We start from the raw sequence: 18275 nt of genomic DNA on the forward strand, positions 1-18275 counted from the left end.
ATTCCATAGGGCTGGGCTGGGCAGGGCTGGGCTGGGGAGGGGAGAGGGCTAGGGGCACCTGAGGTACAAAGCCAATCCTCTCAGTGGCTGGGGAACCAGTGTAGACTGTAGGAATCTCAGGAACTCAGAAGACTTGAGGAAGAACCCACTTGGGCGATCTCTCTGAACCTCAGTTTCTTCCTCTGCAATATGGAGGTGATGCCCAGCACCCTTCCCACATCCTACATGGGATCATAGGGAACATCACATGACACCCCCTCCCCCGCAAGTCGTATTTGGAGGCCCTCATTAGGGGCTTCAGGGTGGGAAAGGAGGCTTGAGGAACACACCAGGGGCAAGATGGGGGGAGGGCAAGAGCCCCATCTCTCACTCTGAAGCAGAAGAGCTGGGGAGGTGGCGGGAAGGCAGCCCCCCACCTCATTTCCTGGTTGGCTCCTCCAGGAATGTGATGCCCCCACCCTGACCCCAGTGAAGGGGGAAGGCCAGGGCTGCCTGTGAGGCTCCCTGCAGGAGACTTGTGCTCAGGGCCTTGCTCCTGGCCCCTGAGGGCTCTGTCACAGACATTCCATAGACAGCGACCTCCTCCAGGGGTCAGGCTGGGGGCCGGTCAACTGGAGCCAGATCTCCCGGTCCTCAGGGCTCTCCCCGTGGTCCTCAGGGCTCTCCCCATAGGTGTGTTTGCTTGCCTCACCTGACCCCATCTCCCTCCCAGCCTCTTGCCACTCCCTCCACCTGGCACAAGCAGCCTCCTTTTGTTATTCCAGGTCCTTCCTTCCAATTGGGCAGGAGGTCAGACTGGGATAGATGCCCTGTTGAGGTGATCCCTGCACCTGCTGCCCCAGGGCATGGGCTCAGGGCCCCAGGAAAGGCTAGGACTCGCCCAAACCACGTGACCTTTTCACCTTCAGGGTTGGGGCAGAAGTGGGGAACCTCAGGCAGTTTCTTCCCCGCTGCCAGAGAAGGGTCTGCGTCAGGGGCTGGGAACCCAGCATCCAGTGGGGACCCCCACTCCCCAACCAGCTTTAGACTCACTGCCCCCTGGCACCAGCCAGCCTGGGGTTCCTGTCTGCCTCAAAGACACACACCTTACGCCCACACTTCTTCAGAGTATCGTAGACATTTTAAACTTGAATGTGTCCTTGATCCCAAGCACCCCTTGCTCCCACCCATCTTAGAGATGAAGAAGGCAAGCAAGCACAGAGTACAGGGCATGCTCAGGGTAGCAGAGCGGGTCTGGGGTAGCAGTGCCCCTGCAGAGGAAACCCCTTGACTCCCAGCACCCTCAGCTGGTACAGGTCCCGGCCCCACTCCCAACTCCATGACTCAGGGCTTTTCCAAAGTCAGGCCAAAGTTTGGGGTGTGGAAGATGGCAGGTATGTGGGACAGGGGTCATGTTCACTGCAGAGTCTTGGCTCTCCCTCTGTAGCTGCCTCTGCTTGATGATCTCTGAGTATGGGCTGCTCACTTCCTCTGTCCCTTCCATACTCCTGGCACACACCCGTCTCCACCCCAGATACACACATGCACAAGTGCGCTCACATGCACTTTCCTTGTCCCTTTGGCTGCACTCTGGGAGAATAACTCTGGAGAAACTCCATTCTGTGTACTTGGGGGCAGGGCACCTGGTGAATGAGGCCCTGCCAGGGTGTGGAGAAGCTGCCGGCCAGGACTGGCTCACTTCTGCCCTGGTTCTGGGCTCTTGAGAAAGCAGCTCAGGGTGGGGGTGGGGTGGAAGAGAACAGTCCGTTCTCCACCAGAAGCCAGACATCTGGGTGCAAGACTTTGTGTTGGCTGGATGTGATGGGGGTAGGGGAAGAAAGCACCCCCCCCACCCCAGTTTTCTCCAGGTTCCCCAGGCTGCCCACCCTGGATGTGTTGGAGCGTGATGGGAGGGCCGTGGCCAGTCCTCTTGAGAATGGGAGGTAGGCAGGGGCTGTGCGTGCTGTCTATGGTTTTGATGCCCTGGGACCCTCACCCACCAACACGGATTCCCCCCAGTGAGGGGCATCTACCAGGTCAGTGTAGTGAAGGGCCTCGGTCTGTCCCTCCTGGAGATCCTGGTTGTGGTCAAACTGAACACTTGCAGGACTTCCCCTCACAGCTGGTAAGATGTCATCCAGTGTAACCTCCTGTAGGGGAGGAAACTGAGGCACAGTGGTAGGGTGGCAATCAAGATATAGGGCTATAGACCACAGGGCCGTGTCCTTTAAGCTACCTAGCTAGTTCCTGCTGGAGACGCCTCCAACCCCCCTCTCTGCCTCCCTCCAGTCCTCCTCATTCAGCTGCCACCTGCTGGCTGCCTCCTCACCCCTGCCCCTCCCTGCTTCTCCCCACAGGACCCCTGTGCAGCATCCTGGTGGAACGCTTTGGCTGCAGAGTGACCGTGATGCTGGGGGGCGCACTTGCCAGCCTGGGCATGGTGGCCAGTTCCTTCTGCCGCACCCTTAGCCACCTCTACCTCACGGCAGGGTTCATCACAGGTGACTGTCTTCCCATTTCGAGAATTTCCAGGTGCCTCCTAAAAAGTGCCAGACATAAGTGCAGGCAGTGTGCCTGATCTTCTGGGGCTGCTTATATTCACACGAGGGAGAAGGATAATGAACAGATAAATAAGAAGGATTGTTGCTGATTGTGACAAGCACCTGAGAAGACAGGACAGCTGAGGTGATTGTGTCCTGGCTCGGGACGGGGTTGGGTAGAGATTCAACAAGCAAAGAGGTAAAATATCTAGAACATGCCATGCAGAAGATAAAGCAAGGGTGGGAGAGGTTACTACTTTCAACAGGGCAGTGAGGGAAAGCCTTTCAGAGAAGGTGACATTTGGGAAGAGAGCTGATGGGGAGGCCAGGGAGTCTGCCTCCACGCTCTTGGGGAAAGAGCATTCCAAAAGCAACTGCAATGGCCCAGAAGTACTCAGTGGGCAGCGAGGTAGCCAGTAGGGTAGAAGGACATGAGCAAGGGGTCAAAAGGTGGGGTGGCGGCTGGTCGGGGGGCTCAGTTCAGGCAGAGGGGTGAGTAACGTCGTCCAACTGCTATTTGTAGAGCACCATTCCAGCTGCTGTGTTGAGCGCATATACACTGCAGCGGGGGAGGGGGGATCAGGTTGGAGCAGAACAGGTACATACAGGAAGCGGCTGTACCTTCAACCAGGGCGGTGTAATGGAGGTAATAAGTGGTCGGGTTCAGGATTGCATGTGAGGCGCAGAGAATCAAGGACAACCCAAGCTTCTAGGACCCAAGAAGGGGGACACCAAGGTTTTTGCCCCAAACCACCAGAAGGACGGAATGCCCTTTAACTACAATGGGGAAACTAGGGGAGGGGCAGGTCTGTGGGCTGTTGCGAAGCTCAGGTGTGCACACATCCAATTTGACATTCAAGGACAGGCCCTGAGCTGCAGTGGGCAGTTGGGGATCAAGACATGGCTGGCATTCTGGTCTTGAGGTGAGGTATCATCCCGCTGTCTGTGAGGGAATAAGGGGGGGTGGCTGAGGAGGCCTGAACACTGAGCCCCAGGACCCTGCAGTGTCCAGCAGTCTGGGTGGGAAGAAGTGACAGAGGCAGGCAGAGACCCAGGAAAACAGGATCTCTCAATAAAGCAAACAAAGAAAGTGCACGGGGTTGGGGAGGGGAGTGAGGGCTGTGTCGAGCTGCTGTGGATCAGATGGAAGGGACCAGGCTTGATCTTTGGATTTGGCAATGTGGAGGTTGGTGACCTTGATAAGAGCACTTCTGGAGCAGAGGTTAAGAGTGAAAGCCTGATTGGGATAGGTTCAAAAGAGAATAGGAAGACAGCAATTGGAGACAGCCAAGATAAACAGTATTTCTAGGAAATAGCAGTGAAGGGGAGTGAAGAAATGGGCCAGTATCCAGAAGAGGCTGGGGTCGAGAGAAGGTTTTTTTGTTTTGCTTTGGTTTTTGTTTTTGCCTTTTTTTTTTTTTTCTAGAGAGCAAGAGAGAATGTGTGCACGCATGAGCAGGGGAGAGGGGTAGAGGAAGAGAGAGAGATAGAGAGATTGAATCTCAAGCAGGCTCCAGGCTCAGTGCAGAGCCCAAACAGGCTGGATCTCATGACCTGAGCTGAAATCAAGAGTTGGATGCTCAACAGATTGAGCCATCCAGGTGCCCATGGTTTAGTTTTTGTTGTTGTTGTTTTAAAGTTTATTTATTTTGGGGTGCCTGGGTGGCTCAGTTGGTTAAGCATCTGACTTCAGCGCAGGTCATGATCTCACGGTCTGTGGGTTCAAGCCCCATGTCAGGCTCTGGGCTGATAGCTCAGAGCCTGGAGCCTGCTTTGGATTCTGTGTGTGTGTGTCTCTGTCTCTGCCCTTCCCCCACTTGCACAGTCTCTCTCTCAAAAATAAAATAAAAACATTTAAAAAAATAAAAATAAATAAATAAAAGTTTATTTATTTTGAGAGAGAGGAGAGAGAGCACACATTTGCCCAATTGAGGGAGGGGCAGAGAGAGAGAGAGAGGGAGAGAGAAAATCCCAAGCAGGCTTTAAGCCATCAGTGCAGTGCCCCACGCTGGATTCAATCTCATGGGTAGAGAGATCATGACCTGAGCCGAAAGCAAGAGTCAGACACTTAACTGACTGAGCCACACAGGTGCCTCTTTTGCTTACTTATTTATTTATTATTATTTTTAAATGTTTATTTATTTTTGAGAGAGACAGGGCATGAGCGGGGGAGGGGCAGAGAGAGACACACACACACACAGATTCTGAAACAGGGTCTAGGCTCCGAGCTGTCAGCACAGACCCTGACATGGGGTTTGAACTCTCAAACCGTGCGATCATACCTAAGCCAAAGTCAGATGCTTAACTGACTGAGCCACCCAGGTGCCCCCATTTTTTGCTTTTTTAAACTGCTTTATTAACTTCATAGTCTATAATGAGTTTCGTTCCATGCAATACAATAAAGCTCCCCTGTTGACAGAATCTTACAGATTGGGTCAAAATATAATATTAAATGGGCACCTGGGTGGTTCAGTCGGTAGAACATGTGACTCTTGATCTCAGGGTCGTGAGTTCAAGCCCCATGTTGGGCATGGAGCCTACTTAAAGTAAAACAAAAACAAAAACAAAGCCCACATTCAATTAGAAGCTGGTTGAGGCACCTGGTTGGCTCAGTTGGTTAAGTGTCTGACTTCAGCTCAGGTCAAGTTCTCACTGTTTGTGAGTTTGAGCCCCACATTGGGCTCTCCGTTGTCAGTGCGGAGGCCACTTTGGATCTTCTGTCTCCCTCTCTCTACCTCTTACCTGCTCTCTCTCTTTCAAAATAAATACACATTTTTAAAAAAAAAGCTGGTAGCAGGAGCCCCACAAGAAACATGTAACACCAAAAGGTTTACAATAAAGGTACATTGTGAACATGTAAGTTTAGGAAGCAGGTGCATCTTCCTATGGACTTGAGGGAAAACATCAGGATTCAGGGCATAAGGCAAAACTCATCATGATGGTTACAGTGAGGAGGGTCAGCGCTAACTATACCCGCAGACCGTAAGCGAATTGCTTTTCCCTCTGATGTGATGTCTCACCTCCTCTTCAGTCCTCAGATCCTCTTCTCTTACCCTTGTCTGTGACTCTGCCAGCCTCTGACTCCTGTCTCACCTACACTGCAGGATAGAACCGCCTACAGTTTACTCGAGGCTCATGATACTCACCAGCTTCCAAAGGGAGGGCCAGGGGAGCCGAAGCGAGCAAAAGCAGGGTCTCTGTTTTGGTTTGGTTTTAATGGGGAAAATAACAATGAAGGAGAATGATCTGGCAAAGAGGAGAAAATGGTTGGTGCAGGAGACGGAAATTGCTGGAGGGATACACCTTTGAGTAGACGAGATGCAGGCCTGAGTGGAGGATTGGTCTCGGCTGGCAGTATGGACGGTCCGGTGTCACAGGTAGAAGGCAGGTGGTGAGCTGGGAGTGAGGATGGGGGACGGTGGGGGTGCACAGAGAAGGACTGGTGATCCTCCAGGAGGGCGGAAGAGTAAATGCACGGTGGCATCACAGAGGGCCTGAGCGCCCGCCCGAGGCCCGTGGTCATGGTGTGGTTGTGAGCTTTCCCTCCAACATGTTCATCTGTGCGGGGCAGGCATGGATTGGGCGGGGCTGTGGCATCTGAGCGGAGACAGGAGAGGGAGGTCTAGGGGAAGCATATTCTAGGCAGTGGGAACAGCAACTGCAAATGCCCAGTGGTTGGCGGTGGGGGAGGGGGCAGCTTGGTGTCCAGAGGAAGAGAAAGAAGCTGATGTGGCTCAATCATGGTGAGTGACAGGGATAATGGCCCGAGACGACCAGGGGCCAGATTTTGCAGAGCTTTCCAGAGCATAGTAAATTCTGTGGCATTCTTTTTTTCTAGATGTGATGGGAAGTCTTTGGACGGTGTTAAGCGGGGAAGGGACTTATCCCAATTTAGGGTTCTTTTTTTTTTTTATATTTCCTCTTTTTTTAAATTTTTAAAAAAATGTTTTACTTATTTCTGATAGAGAGACAGTGTGAGCAGGGGAGGGTCAGAGAGAGAGGGAGTCACAGACTGAAACAGGCTCCAGGCTCTGAGCTGGCAGTCAGCACAGAGCCCGACGCGGGGCTCGAACCCACAAACCGCGAGATCATGACCTAAGCGAAAGTCGGACGCTTAACCGACTAAGCCACCCAGGCGCCCCCCCAACTTAGCTTTTTAAAGATCACCCTGGTGCTGTGCCAAGGGGAACAGGTATGACCCGGGCAGTCTTGGGAAGGCAAATCTTAGGGGTGGGATGCTTCTAAGGAGGTGGTGAGGCAGGCTGGGGACCTGGAAGTGGGTCTGGGCTAGAGCGGAAGGAGGGCAGACATGAGACATGACCCTAGGACCCCACTCCGAGAGCCGGTGGGAGGCCCCTGAATGCCCTTGAGCTGGTCTCTCTCCCCCTGCAGGCCTGGGCATGTGCTTCAGCTTCCAGTCGAGCATCACGGTGCTGGGCTTCTACTTCTCTCGCCATCGGGCACTGGCCAACGCGCTGGCTTCAGTGGGCGTCTCCCTGGGCATCACGCTCTGGCCACTGCTCTCCCGCTACCTCCTGGAGAACCTGGGCTGGAGAGGTGCTTTCCTCATCTTTGGCGGAGTCTTTCTCCACTGCTGCGTCTGCGGGGCCATCATGAGGCCCGTGGCCACCAGCACGGCCCCTGCGACCAGAGAAGGCCCCCCTCCACCTTCCAACACGTCCGCACATGGCTGCCTGGCGGCGTGTGGCGCGACCATCCAGCGCCACCTGGCTTTTGACATCCTGCGGTACAACGCCGGCTACCGAGTGTTCACACTGGGTGTTGTGTGGATGATCCTGGGCTTCCCGCTGCCTCATGTCTTCCTGGTGCCGTACGCCATGTGGCATGGGGTGGATGAGCACAAGGCAGCCCTGCTCATCTCCATCATTGGCTTTAGCAACATCTTCCTGCGGCCCATGGCTGGGCTGGTGGCAGGCCGCCGGGACTTTGCTAGCCACCGGAAGTACCTGTTCAGCCTGGCAGTCCTGCTCAACGGCCTCACCAACCTGGTGTGTGCAGTGTCGGCTGACTTCCGGGTGCTGGTGGTCTACTGCTTGGTGTACAGCGTGTCCATGAGTGGCATTGGCGCCCTCCTCTTCCAGGTGCTCATGGACATTGTGCCCATGGATCGGTTCTCCAGCGCCCTGGGCCTCTTCACCGTCCTGGAGAGCATCTCCATCCTCATCTCCCCACCACTGGCTGGTGAGGCCCCAGGAGGGAGGGCGTCCTGGTATACGCGGGGGTGGCCTGGGTGGCAGCATATGGAGATAAGGAAGAGGGGAACAGTCTGGATGGGTTTGGGTGCCATCCAACATCTCTAGGGGTAGAAACTTGGAATCTGATTTTCCCAAGCACCTGAAGGGACTGGCTGTAGACTGTTTGTTCCCCAGCTGGCACCCAGGGTGTAAATGGTTAAAAATAAGGATTTTCGTACCAGATTCACTGGGGCCCTTCATCTTCCTCTCTGTACCTCTGTTTTCTTATCAGTAAAGTAGGGACGATAATAGAATCTACCTTATAGACTTGTGAGGATCACAATTATACAGCAAATAGCTTAGCAGAGAGCCTGGCATGTAATAAGTGCTACGCACATGTTTCCTGTTATTACCGTCCTGGCTCTCCCACTTCCTGCCTATGGGACCCAGGCAAGTCATTTGCCTTCTCTGAGCCACAGCATCATCTACAAAATGCACACAAGAACACCTGCCTTCGCCACCAATTCGCTGTTGCCAGGCACTGGTGGGTACGGCTGACTACAGAAGCCCAGTCCCCACCTCTCAGGGCTGCCCCTCTGGTGGGAGAGTCAGGAATTAAAGCAGAGAGACACGTTTTACTCAGCATGGTGATTTGTGCCGGGAGGGAAACAAACCGATGTGGGAGCAGAGACCCTCATGAGCAGACTTGCCAGGCAGCTGAGAGTGTGACATTCAAAGTGACAGCGAAGGTGTATGAAGCCCTTGATGCTGGGGGACAGTCAGCACATGGCAGAGGTTAGTGCTGGAGTCCAGTGACGATGGGGACTCTTCCCAAGTGTAGCACTGAAGCCCCAGATTCCGAGGGAGTTCTACAAGCCAGCAAGTGGAGAGAACTACCCGGGAAGAGGTACGGGAGGGCCCAGGCGTGGCTGGGCAGATAGCCCAGACTGCTTGCTTCCTGCTACCAAGGGTAAGGGAGACATGCCCTTAGGTGCTTTTCTGGCCCAAAGGCTCTTCCTGCCCCTGGGAGAGCAGGTTTACTGTTTCCTCTCCTTTCATTCAACAGATCTCTATTGAGTGCCTTCTAGATGCCAGCCACAATAGCTGGTCCTGGGGATACAGCAGGTGGCCGATAAAATCCCTGCTCTCACAGAGCACACAAGTTAGTGGGAAGGAGGCCTAGTATCCCCGGGACTGTGGCCTAACTTATTCTCTGTCCCCCAGGGTTCCTCCTGGACACCACCAACAACTTTAGCTACGTCTTCTACATGTCAAGCTTCTTCCTCATATCAGCTGCCCTCTTCATGGGTGGCAGCTTCTGTGTCCTGCAGAAGAAGGAGAGGCAAGGCAGGCCGGCCGAGGCCGAAGGAGCCATCCTAGAGGTTGCCTCAGAGCGAGGCTTCATGGTGGAGGACTCACGTGGTTCCGAGAAGCAGGTGTACACCGAGATCACGTATGTGACCAGCGTCTGAGCCCTGGGATCGTGTGTGTGACCAGTGGCTGAGCCCTGAGGTCAGTGAGTGACCACTGCCTCAGCCCAGGGATGTGGTATCCAGCTGCCAGAGGCTGGGGTGAAGGGCTGACCGGGAAGCTTGAACCAAAAGCCATCCAGGCTCTGCACATTGGGACTCAGCCAGGAGCTGGGACCTTGAAGGCGGGCCTCCAGACTCAGGGTGCCTTCTATCCAGCAGAATCCAGGAGCGGGTCCTCCTGACCCTTCCCCTTGGGTACCAGAGTGAGTCTAAACCGTCCTTGGCTCAGCTGGCTGCCCAGTACTGCTGCTGCAGCTCAGCACACTAGGCCCTCCAGTCTAGCCTGGATGTCTCTGACATGACCTCTTTGTCCTTCTCCAGCCTCCAGACAGTTCCAAAGAGCCCCCCCCACCTCCGAGGCCCTCCTGCCCCATTTCTTCTCAGGTGCCCCAGCCTTTACCTTAGGGCTGCCCACAGCACAGGGTACCGGGCCTCATGCTTACTGGAACCTTGGGAAGAAGAACCTCATGTGTGAAGAGTTATGGCTGGCGGCGGAGAGCCAGGCTGAGAGGTTGGCCTGGATGCAGGCTTCGGACAGATGAAACGTTGGGTGGAAGAGCCAGCCTGGTGTCTGAGCAAAGAACTGGAGGGGAGCCCTTCCTTGGCTTGAGTCCTAGAATCAGTGAAGTGTGAGGGGTTCCCTCCACACTGAGCAGGGCCTGCTCTAGGGTCTCTTCCCTTCCTTGCCCTCCCTTCCGCCCCACCCCCCAATCTTGGCCATGAAGATTAGTGCTGGGGTGGGGGGAAGCCTGACATGTGGCTGAGCAGGGGAGGGGAAGGATTGCCAGGCAGGACCCAAAGACCTCTGTAAAGACGAGGCTGCTTTTCCAACAGAAGCCCTTTCTACTCCTCCCTCCTGTCCTGCTCTCCGTATAGTGTCAGAGGCGTCCACCCTGCTGCCTGTTGGCCTGTGCCTGTTGCACAGAGGTCAGTGCTCCCCACACACATACTCTTTTTTGCTGGTACCGGTTCCTGAGGGCATCACTTGGGGGCTAGCTGTCATCAGCCCAAACTTGTCCCAGCAGGGTGCCAACTGAGGCAATGGAAAAACAGAGTTTGTTTGAATCACACACAAAAAACGTTCCTGCAGCAGGTTATAAACCCAGTGAACTATTGAAGCTGGAAAGCAGGCCGGGAGTAAATCCCTCCCGTACCTCTTCAGTTCTCCCTGCTCAGCAGGGGTCCTCTCTGACCCAAGTCCTTGTTTGTTGATTCAGGCTCAACCAGGCTCCAACAAGAAAGCCTTATCAGGAAAATAAATTTTATTTTCGTGACCTGACTTCAGCCTTCCTTCTGCCCAGCTGGCATGAGTAAGCATCCTTGGGGATGTACGGTCTTCTCCAGGACGCTGCCATGAGTGCCCCCTTATGGTCAAAGGACGTAGTGCAGAGATGAAGCAAAGGGCTCTGGGCTGAGATAGAGACCCAAGTTCATGTTTGGCTGTCATAATCTGCTGTGTAATTCTGGGCAATTGTTCAGCATCACTGGACCTTAAAAAAGGAGGAGGTTGGCCTGAATGAACTGGATGAATCAGAATCTCTTCTTGTTTGAAAAGTCTGATCCTGAAGACCCCCTTTGCCTTCCTGCTCCTCACTCAGTCCTGTGCTTGGCCACCATCCACTGCCTGTGAACCGAAGAGGGAGTGCTTGGACACATTTTACCAGGTCCTGTCTCCCACATCGTCACTGAGTGGAAAAGGAGAGTGTTGGGACTGGTGGGTAGGTGGATGCTTTTGGTGCCAGTAGCCACCAGGCTTTGAAGTATGCAACCCCTGTCAGGCCCACTTCCTGGAAACAGATTTCTTTTTCTTTTTCTTTTATTTTTTTAAAATGTTTTATTTATTTCTAGGAGAGAGAGAGAGAGACAGCGTGAGCAGGGGAGGGTCAGAGAGAGAGGGAGTCACAGCCTCTGAAACAGGCTCCAGGCTCTGAGCTGGCAGTCAGCACAGAGCCCGGCACGGGGCTCGAACCCACGAACCGCGAGATCATGACCTAAGCGAAAGTCGGACGCTTAACCGACTAAGCCACCCAGGCGCCCCGGAAACAGATTTCTTTTAAGGAAAAAAGATATCGGTGAACATTCAGCATAGGGAAATTCGACCTCATCCGCCCCCAGCCAAGAGAGGCAATAATCTCTGGGCAGAATGCCTTCAACAAATATTGAGCATTTACTCTGTGCTAGGGACTAGGTAGAGAAGGGTGAGACCTGGTGCTGCCCTCGGCACAAAACCAAGGACAGGATTGTACCCCAATGAGGAAAGCCCCTGAGCCTTTCAGAGGGGACAAATGAGGGAGAGAGAAATGAAGGAGGTGGCCCATCTGATTCCAGAATCCACACTTAGCTGCTTTCCTGGGAATCCTCTAGAGAGGGTCTGGAGTAGTTCCTGACCAGTGCAGGGTAGAGCTCACTTACATCCTGTCCCTAAGCTCTGTGCCCCTAGTGCCCAGGACTTTGCTGCTCTGTCCAGCCAGACACAGAGAAGTCCCTGGCCACCTTGGGATGAGATGAACTTCCGCAGGTTGTATCAGCTCCCCCACAGCAGTTGAGGGGCTTGATGAGGGGTCTGGGGCCACTGTCCTAAATGGAGCCGCCAGGGTACCCAAGCACCCAGATTCTAGTCATAACTCCTGTCCCAAGCGGTGTGCATAGGGCAGGGGCTGACTTCAGGGACCATGGAGATGGGGTCTGCTGTCAATGGGGCTGTGAGAGGCTAGAGTGTGGCAGCCACTTTGCCCTCATGCCAGGCCCAAGACCAAAGACAAATGGTCCTTAGCCTCAAAAAGCTCGCAGACCAAACCCGCCTTACCCCCACCAGTTTCAAGCACAATGAAAGTGCAGCGAGGCCACTTCCCTGCCTGGTGCTCTATCTACTGGGCCTACAAAGTCCAGGTCACACACCACCTTCCTGAGAAGCCCGGAGAAAGAACTGGGTCGAAGCCTTCATCATCCAGGACTCCACAACTCAGAAAGCTGTCAAAGTGGTACGTTTGGGTGAACTGAGGTCCTGGGGCTCGTGGATGCCCCTAGCGTTCCTTGTCCACCAGGCGGGCAAAACGTCTCAGGACATTAGTCCTCTTAAGTTTCTAGCCAGAGGTGGCCAGCTCAGGATTGGGGGGGCCGACGGTGCCAGGCTCCCCGGCTTTTTGGAAAGGTCGACCAGAAGGTAGTGTCAAAAGACGCACGTTGGGGTGCAAGGAACTGAAGCCCGCATTCCAGAGTCGTCTCTTGGTCGAGGAGGTTGGCCTGCGCCCCCTCCTCAAGTGCAAAGGGGGTCTGGAGGTTCTGATGCTTCGACATTCCCTCGACATTCCCTCCACATGGGCGCCCTCCGACTCCTCTGGGCTCCCAAGCGCCTTGGAGGCATTCCTCGATGCAGCCTCAACCTTCACCACCGCTCCGGACACGGGAACCTTCAGCCAGGCACTTAAGGCACAAAACGCGTCGCGCACGCGCGCCGAGCGCAGGACGACCCAGCCCCTTGTTTGCCTAGGCCCGCCCCTTCCGCCCTCTGGGGCGGGACTAAGTGCGGCTTCCGCCGGAAACCTGGAACCGAACGGAAAACCAAGTTCTGAAGCTGAGGCCAGGGTGCTACTCCTCCTTTCTTCTCGTCTCCCGCATCCAAATTTAGGTTTCCAAGCCCAATTTGTATGAGGTCCTGAGGTCCCACCTCATCCCCACATTCCGACTTCCTCAGAACCTGAGGCCGGGAAAGGAACCTATCTCCTCCGTCACCCCCTCACACTCCCGCCCTTCCCCGGGCCCCCTCGGCCCCCGTGACCATGGCCCAGAAGCCGAAGGTAGACCCCCACGTCGGGCGCCTGGGATACCTGCAGGCACTGGTCACGGAGTTCCAAGAGACGGAGAGCCAAGGTGAGAACGGCAGGGTGGNTGCCGCTTTTCCACCGCAGACGCCAAGGAGCAAGTACTGGCCAACCTCGCCAACTTCGCCTATGACCCCAATAACTACCAGTATCTGCGGCAGCTGCAGGTCCTCGATTTATTCCTCGATTCGCTGTCGGAGGAGAATGAAACCCTGGTGGAGTTTGCTATCGGTAAGGATGGGGCAGATCTCCCAGATGCTTGATTTGACTTGTTAAGATAAGTGAGTCACTGGGAAAGGAATCTTTTAGGCAGTCCCTCTGGTGAGAAGGCAGGGCTTGTCGTTGTCTGTACCAGCGATGTCTGTGTCACCTCCTCAGTTCAGTCATTGTCCCGGATCACAGCTGTCTTGAGTCAGGTCTGGAACGAATGCCCAGGACTTCCCTCTGCATGCGCTCTTTTCCTCCTACTTAGGGATGAGATAATAAACGAGGGAATAGATTGAAGCCACTTGAAGGGAAAACGTTTATAGAATGCCGTTTTTAAAAGTCGCTATTTTAATGTGTTAATTTGGAGGTGATTTGGAATGGTTATGGCTTCTGTAGTTGTTATGGTCTAAGACCTATTGAATTATTCAGTGGACAGATACTTATTGGGCATGTACTGTGTGAACAAGTTACTGTTCTTTTTTTTTCTTTTTAAAAAAAATTTTTTTTTTAAATTTATTTCTAGGAGACAGAGAGAGAGANCTAAGTGAAAGTCGGACGCTTAACCGACTAAGCCACCCAGGCGCCCCAAAAATTTGATTTATTTTTTAATTTACATTCAAGTTAGTTAGGATGTAGTGCAATAATGATTTCAGGAGTAGATTCCTTAATGCCCCTTACCCTTTTAGCCCATTCCCCCTCCCACAATCCCTCCAGTAACCCTCTGGTTGTTCTTCATATTTAAGAGTCTCTTATGTTTGTCCCCCTCCCTGTTTTTATATTTTTGCTTCCCTTCCCTTATGTTTGTCTGTTGTGTATCTTAAAGTCCTCATATGAGTGAAGTCGTATGATATTTGTCTTTTTCTGACTGACTAATTTTGCTTAGCATAATACCCTCTAGTTCCATCCACATAGTTNTTTATTTTTTAATTTACATTCAAGTTAGTTAGGATGTAGTGCAATAATGATTTCAGGAGTAGATTCCTTAATGCCCCTTACCCTTTTAGCCCATTCCCCCTCCCACAATCCCTCCAGTAACCCTCTGGTTGTTCTTCATATTTAAGAGTCTCTTATGTTTGTCCCCCTCCCTGTTTTTATATTTTTGCTTCCCTTCCCTTATGTTTGTCTGTTGTGTATCTTAAAGTCCTCATATGAGTGAAGTCGTATGATATTTGTCTTTTTCTGACTGACTAATTTTGCTTAGCATAATACCCTCTAGTTCCATCCACATAGTTGCACATGGCAGCATTTCATTCTTTTTGATGGCTGGGTAATACTCGTGTGTGTGTGTGTGTGTGTGTGTGTGTGTGTGTGTATACCACATCTTCTTTATCCATTCATCCATTGACGGACGTTTGGGCTCTTTCCCTCTTTCTGTAGTTCGGCTGTTGATAGTGCTGCTATAAACATTGGGGTGTATGTGTCCCTTTGAAACAGCACACCTGTGTGCCTTGGATAAATACCTAGTAGTGCAATTGCTGGGTCATAGGGAAGTTCTATTTTTAATTTTTTGAGGAACCTCCGTACTGTTTTCCATAGTAGCTGCACCAGTTTGCATTCCACCAGCAGTGCCAAAGAGATCCTCTTTCTCTGCATCCTTGCCAACAATTGCTGTTGCCTGAGTTGTTAATGTTAGCCATTCTGACAGGTGTGAGGTGGTATCTCATTGTGGTTTTGATTTGTATTTCCCTGATGATGAGTGATGTTGAGCATCGTCTCATGTGTCAGTTGGTCATCTGGATGTCTTCGTTGGAGAAGTGTCTGTTCATGTCTTTAGCCCATTTCTTCGCTGGATTATATGTTTTTTGGGTGTTGAGTTTGATAAGTTCTTTATAAATTTTGGATACTAACCCTTTATCTGATAAGTAGTTTGCAAATATCTTCTTCCATTCTGGCAGTTGCCTTTTAGTTTTGCTGATTGTTTCCTTCACTGTGCAGAAGCTTTTTATTTTGATGAGGTCCCAAGAGTTCATTTTTGAAGTTTATTTATTTTAAATATTTTTATTTATTTCTTTTTCTTTCTTTTTTTTTTTTAATTTTTATTTCTAGGAGAGAGAGAGAGACCCGTGAGCAGGGGAGGGCCAGAGAGAGAGAGGGAGATACAGACTTTGAAATAGGCTCCAGGCTCTGAGCTGGCAGTCAGCACAGAGCCCGACACGGGGCTCGAACCCACGAACCGCGAGATCATGACCCAAGCGAAAGTCAGATGCTTAACCGACTAAGCCACCCAGGCGCCCCAAAGTTTATTTATTTTAAAAGATAGAGAATGCCTACACACATGCCAGTTGGGGAGGGGCAGAGAGAGAGAGGGAGGAGAGAATACCAAGAAGGCTCTGAACTGTCAGTGCAGAGCCCCATAGGACTCAGTCTCATGAATCGTGAAATCATGACCTGAGCTGAAATCAAGAATCCCGGATGGTTAATCAACTGAGTCACCTAGGCACCCCAAGAAAAAAACCTTTTATAATAATTCCATTATCACCTAATACCTACTTATGCAAATTTTTCTTTTTTTTAATTTAAAAATATTTTTACATTTATTTATTATTGAGAGACAGAGACAGAGCGCGAACGGGGTAGGGGCAGAGAGAGGAGGAGACAAAGAATCTGAAGCAGGCTCCAGGCTCTGAGCAAGCTGTCAGCACAGAGCCCAATGCGGGGCCCGTCGCAGGGCCTGAACCTGCGAATCACGAGATCATGACCTCAGCCGAAGTCAGTCACCCAACCGACTGAGCCACCCAGGCGCCCCAACAAATTTTTCTAATAGTTCCCAAAAGGACATTTTCCTGTTGGTTTGTGTAAGCCAGGAAACATTCCAGGATCCATGCATTTAATCTGTTTGTTATGTTACTTAGATCTCCATCTCTTTCTTTATCTTAAAAAAAAATTTTTTTTTTTAAATGTTTTATTTATTTCTGAGAGAGAGAGACAGCATGAGCAGGGTAGGGTCAGAGAGAGAGGGAGACACAGAATCCGAAACAGGCTCCAGGCTCTGAGCTACCTGTCAGCACAGAGCCCAACGCGGGGCTTGAACCCACAAACTGTGAGATCATGACCTGAGCCGAAGTCGGACGCTTAACCGACTGAGCCATTCAGGCGCCCCACTTTCTTTCTCTTTTTAAATGAACTTTGTGGGGTTTTTTTTAATTAAAAAAAATTTTAATGTTCATTTTTTGAGAGAGAGAGACAGAGCATGAGTGGGGAAGGGGCAGAGAGAGAAGGAGACACAGAATCTGAAGCAGGCTCCAGTGTCTGAGATGTCAGCACAGAGCTGGATGCAGGGCTCGAATCCATGAATTGTGAGATCGTGACCTGAGCCGAAGTCAGCCGCTTAACTGACTGAACCACCCAAGTGCCCTAAGTTTTAAGTAAGCTCTATGCCCAGTGAGGAGCTTGAACTCATGACCCTGAGATCAAGAGTTACATGCTCTATGAGCCTGCCAGGTACCCCATGAACTTTGTATTTTACAACAGTTTTAGAAAAATTACAAGAGTAATACGGAGAGTTTCCATATATGCCACATCCAGCTTCTCTATTATTTTTTTATTTAAAAAAATTTTAATGTTTATTTTTGAGAGAGAGAACGGGAGAGGGGCAGAGAGAGAGAGGGAGACACAGAATCCAAAGGAGGCTCCGGGCTCTGAGCTGTCAGCACAGAGCCTGACTCAGGGCTGAAACCCACTAACCATGAGATCATGACCTGAGCCAAAGTCCGACACTTAACCGACTGAGCGCCNGTACATTTGTTACAATTAATAAACCCAGTATTGATACATTATTAACTAAAGTCTACCCTTTATTCACATTTCCTTAGTGTTTCCCTAATATCCTTTTACTGTTCTAGGATCCCATCCAGGATACTATATTACTTTTAGTTGTCACATCTTAGGCTCCTTTGGACTTGCCAAGTTTCTTAGACACTCTCTTTTTTTGATGACATTGATGATTTAAAGGAGTGCTGGTCAGGTATTTTGATGCTTTTCTCTTGATTAGACTGGGTTATGGGTTTGGGGAAGGACCACCACAGAAGTTAAGTGCCATTTCATCACATCATGTCATGGGGCCATGCTCTCAGCATGACTTCTCACTGTGGGTGACAGCCTTGATCACCTGGCTGAGGTTGTGTTGGTCAAGTTTCTCCACTGTAAAGTTACTCTTTCTTCCTCTTCCTCTTCTTTTTTTTTTTTTTACAAATAGTTTATTGTCAAATTAGTTTCCACATAACACCCAGTGCTCATCCCCACAAGTGTCCTCCTCCATGCCCATCCCTCCTCCCCCCCACATCCATCAGTCCTCAGTTTTTGTCAGCATTCAAGAGTCTCTCATGGTTTGCCTCTCTCCCTTTCCCCCACCATTTCCCCCCTTCTTCTCCCCCTTGTTCCTCAGTTAAGTTCCTCCTAATCCTCCTATACGTGCAAACATATGATATTTGTCCTTCTCTGCCTGACTTATTTCGCTCAGCATAACACCCTCAAGGTCCATCCATGTTGCTACACATGGCCAGATTTCATTCCTTCTCATTGCCATGTAGTATTCCATGGTATAGATAAACCACATCTTCTTGATCCATTCGTCTTTTGATGGACACTTAGGCTCTTTCCATGTTTTAGCTATTGTTGAGAGTGCTGCTATGAACTCTTCCTCCTCTTTCCATGTTATACTCCTTAGAAGGAAGTCACTTGCATAAATTATCTCTTTTTGGGGAGCCTGGCTGGCTCAGTCAGTGGTGCATGTAACTCTTGATCTTGGGGTTGTGAGTTTGAGTCCCACGTTGAGTGTAGAGATTACCTAAAAAAATAAAATCTTTAAAAAAATAATAAATTAATAAATGATCTCTTTTAATCATTAGTAGACTCTTTTTTTGGTAACATTACATATTAAAACACCCAGACCAGTTGTGCAGAATTTCCCATCTTCCTAATTGTCTGGTTGCTTCTTTCTGGTGTCATTTAGTTTGTTCCTCTTTCCCCTTTATTTCCTGTAGCCTAGAAGTTAAAATGTAG

The 18275-nt window shown here is 51.1% G+C and overlaps 2 protein-coding genes across 11 annotated transcripts in view; both read left to right on the forward strand.

Moving 5' to 3' along the window:
• SLC16A5 (solute carrier family 16 member 5) overlaps positions 1-10525 on the forward strand; it is a 15847-nt gene extending 5322 nt beyond the window's left edge. For 7 of the 9 annotated variants that reach the window (XM_077754247.1, XM_077754262.1, XM_077754280.1 and 4 more), the window contains 4 exons: positions 1848-1922; positions 2337-2480; positions 6912-7721; positions 8939-10525. In XM_077754247.1, coding sequence (XP_077610373.1) covers positions 1848-1922; positions 2337-2480; positions 6912-7721; positions 8939-9186 — 1277 coding nt within the window. In that variant the 3' untranslated portion in view covers positions 9187-10525. The remainder of the gene's footprint in view (positions 1-1847; positions 1923-2336; positions 2481-6911; positions 7722-8938) is intronic. The other 2 variants (XM_077754244.1, XM_077754237.1) reach the window with 2 other exon arrangements.
• A 2023-nt stretch (positions 10526-12548) lies between these two features.
• ARMC7 (armadillo repeat containing 7) overlaps positions 12549-18275 on the forward strand; it is a 19834-nt gene continuing 14107 nt past the window's right edge. The window contains exons 1-2 of one of the 2 annotated variants that reach the window (XM_077754302.1): positions 12549-13116; positions 13155-13234. In XM_077754302.1, coding sequence (XP_077610428.1) covers positions 13026-13116; positions 13155-13234 — 171 coding nt within the window. In that variant the 5' untranslated portion in view covers positions 12549-13025. Of the gene's footprint in view, positions 13117-13154; positions 13299-18275 lie in introns of both variants that reach the window. The other variant, XM_077754295.1, reaches the window with a different exon arrangement.

The sequence above is a fragment of the Crocuta crocuta genome, unplaced genomic scaffold (genome assembly GCF_008692635.1).
Source record: "Crocuta crocuta isolate KB4526 unplaced genomic scaffold, BGI_CrCroc_1.0 scaffold50, whole genome shotgun sequence".
In the NCBI taxonomy this organism is placed as follows: domain Eukaryota; kingdom Metazoa; phylum Chordata; class Mammalia; order Carnivora; family Hyaenidae; genus Crocuta; species Crocuta crocuta.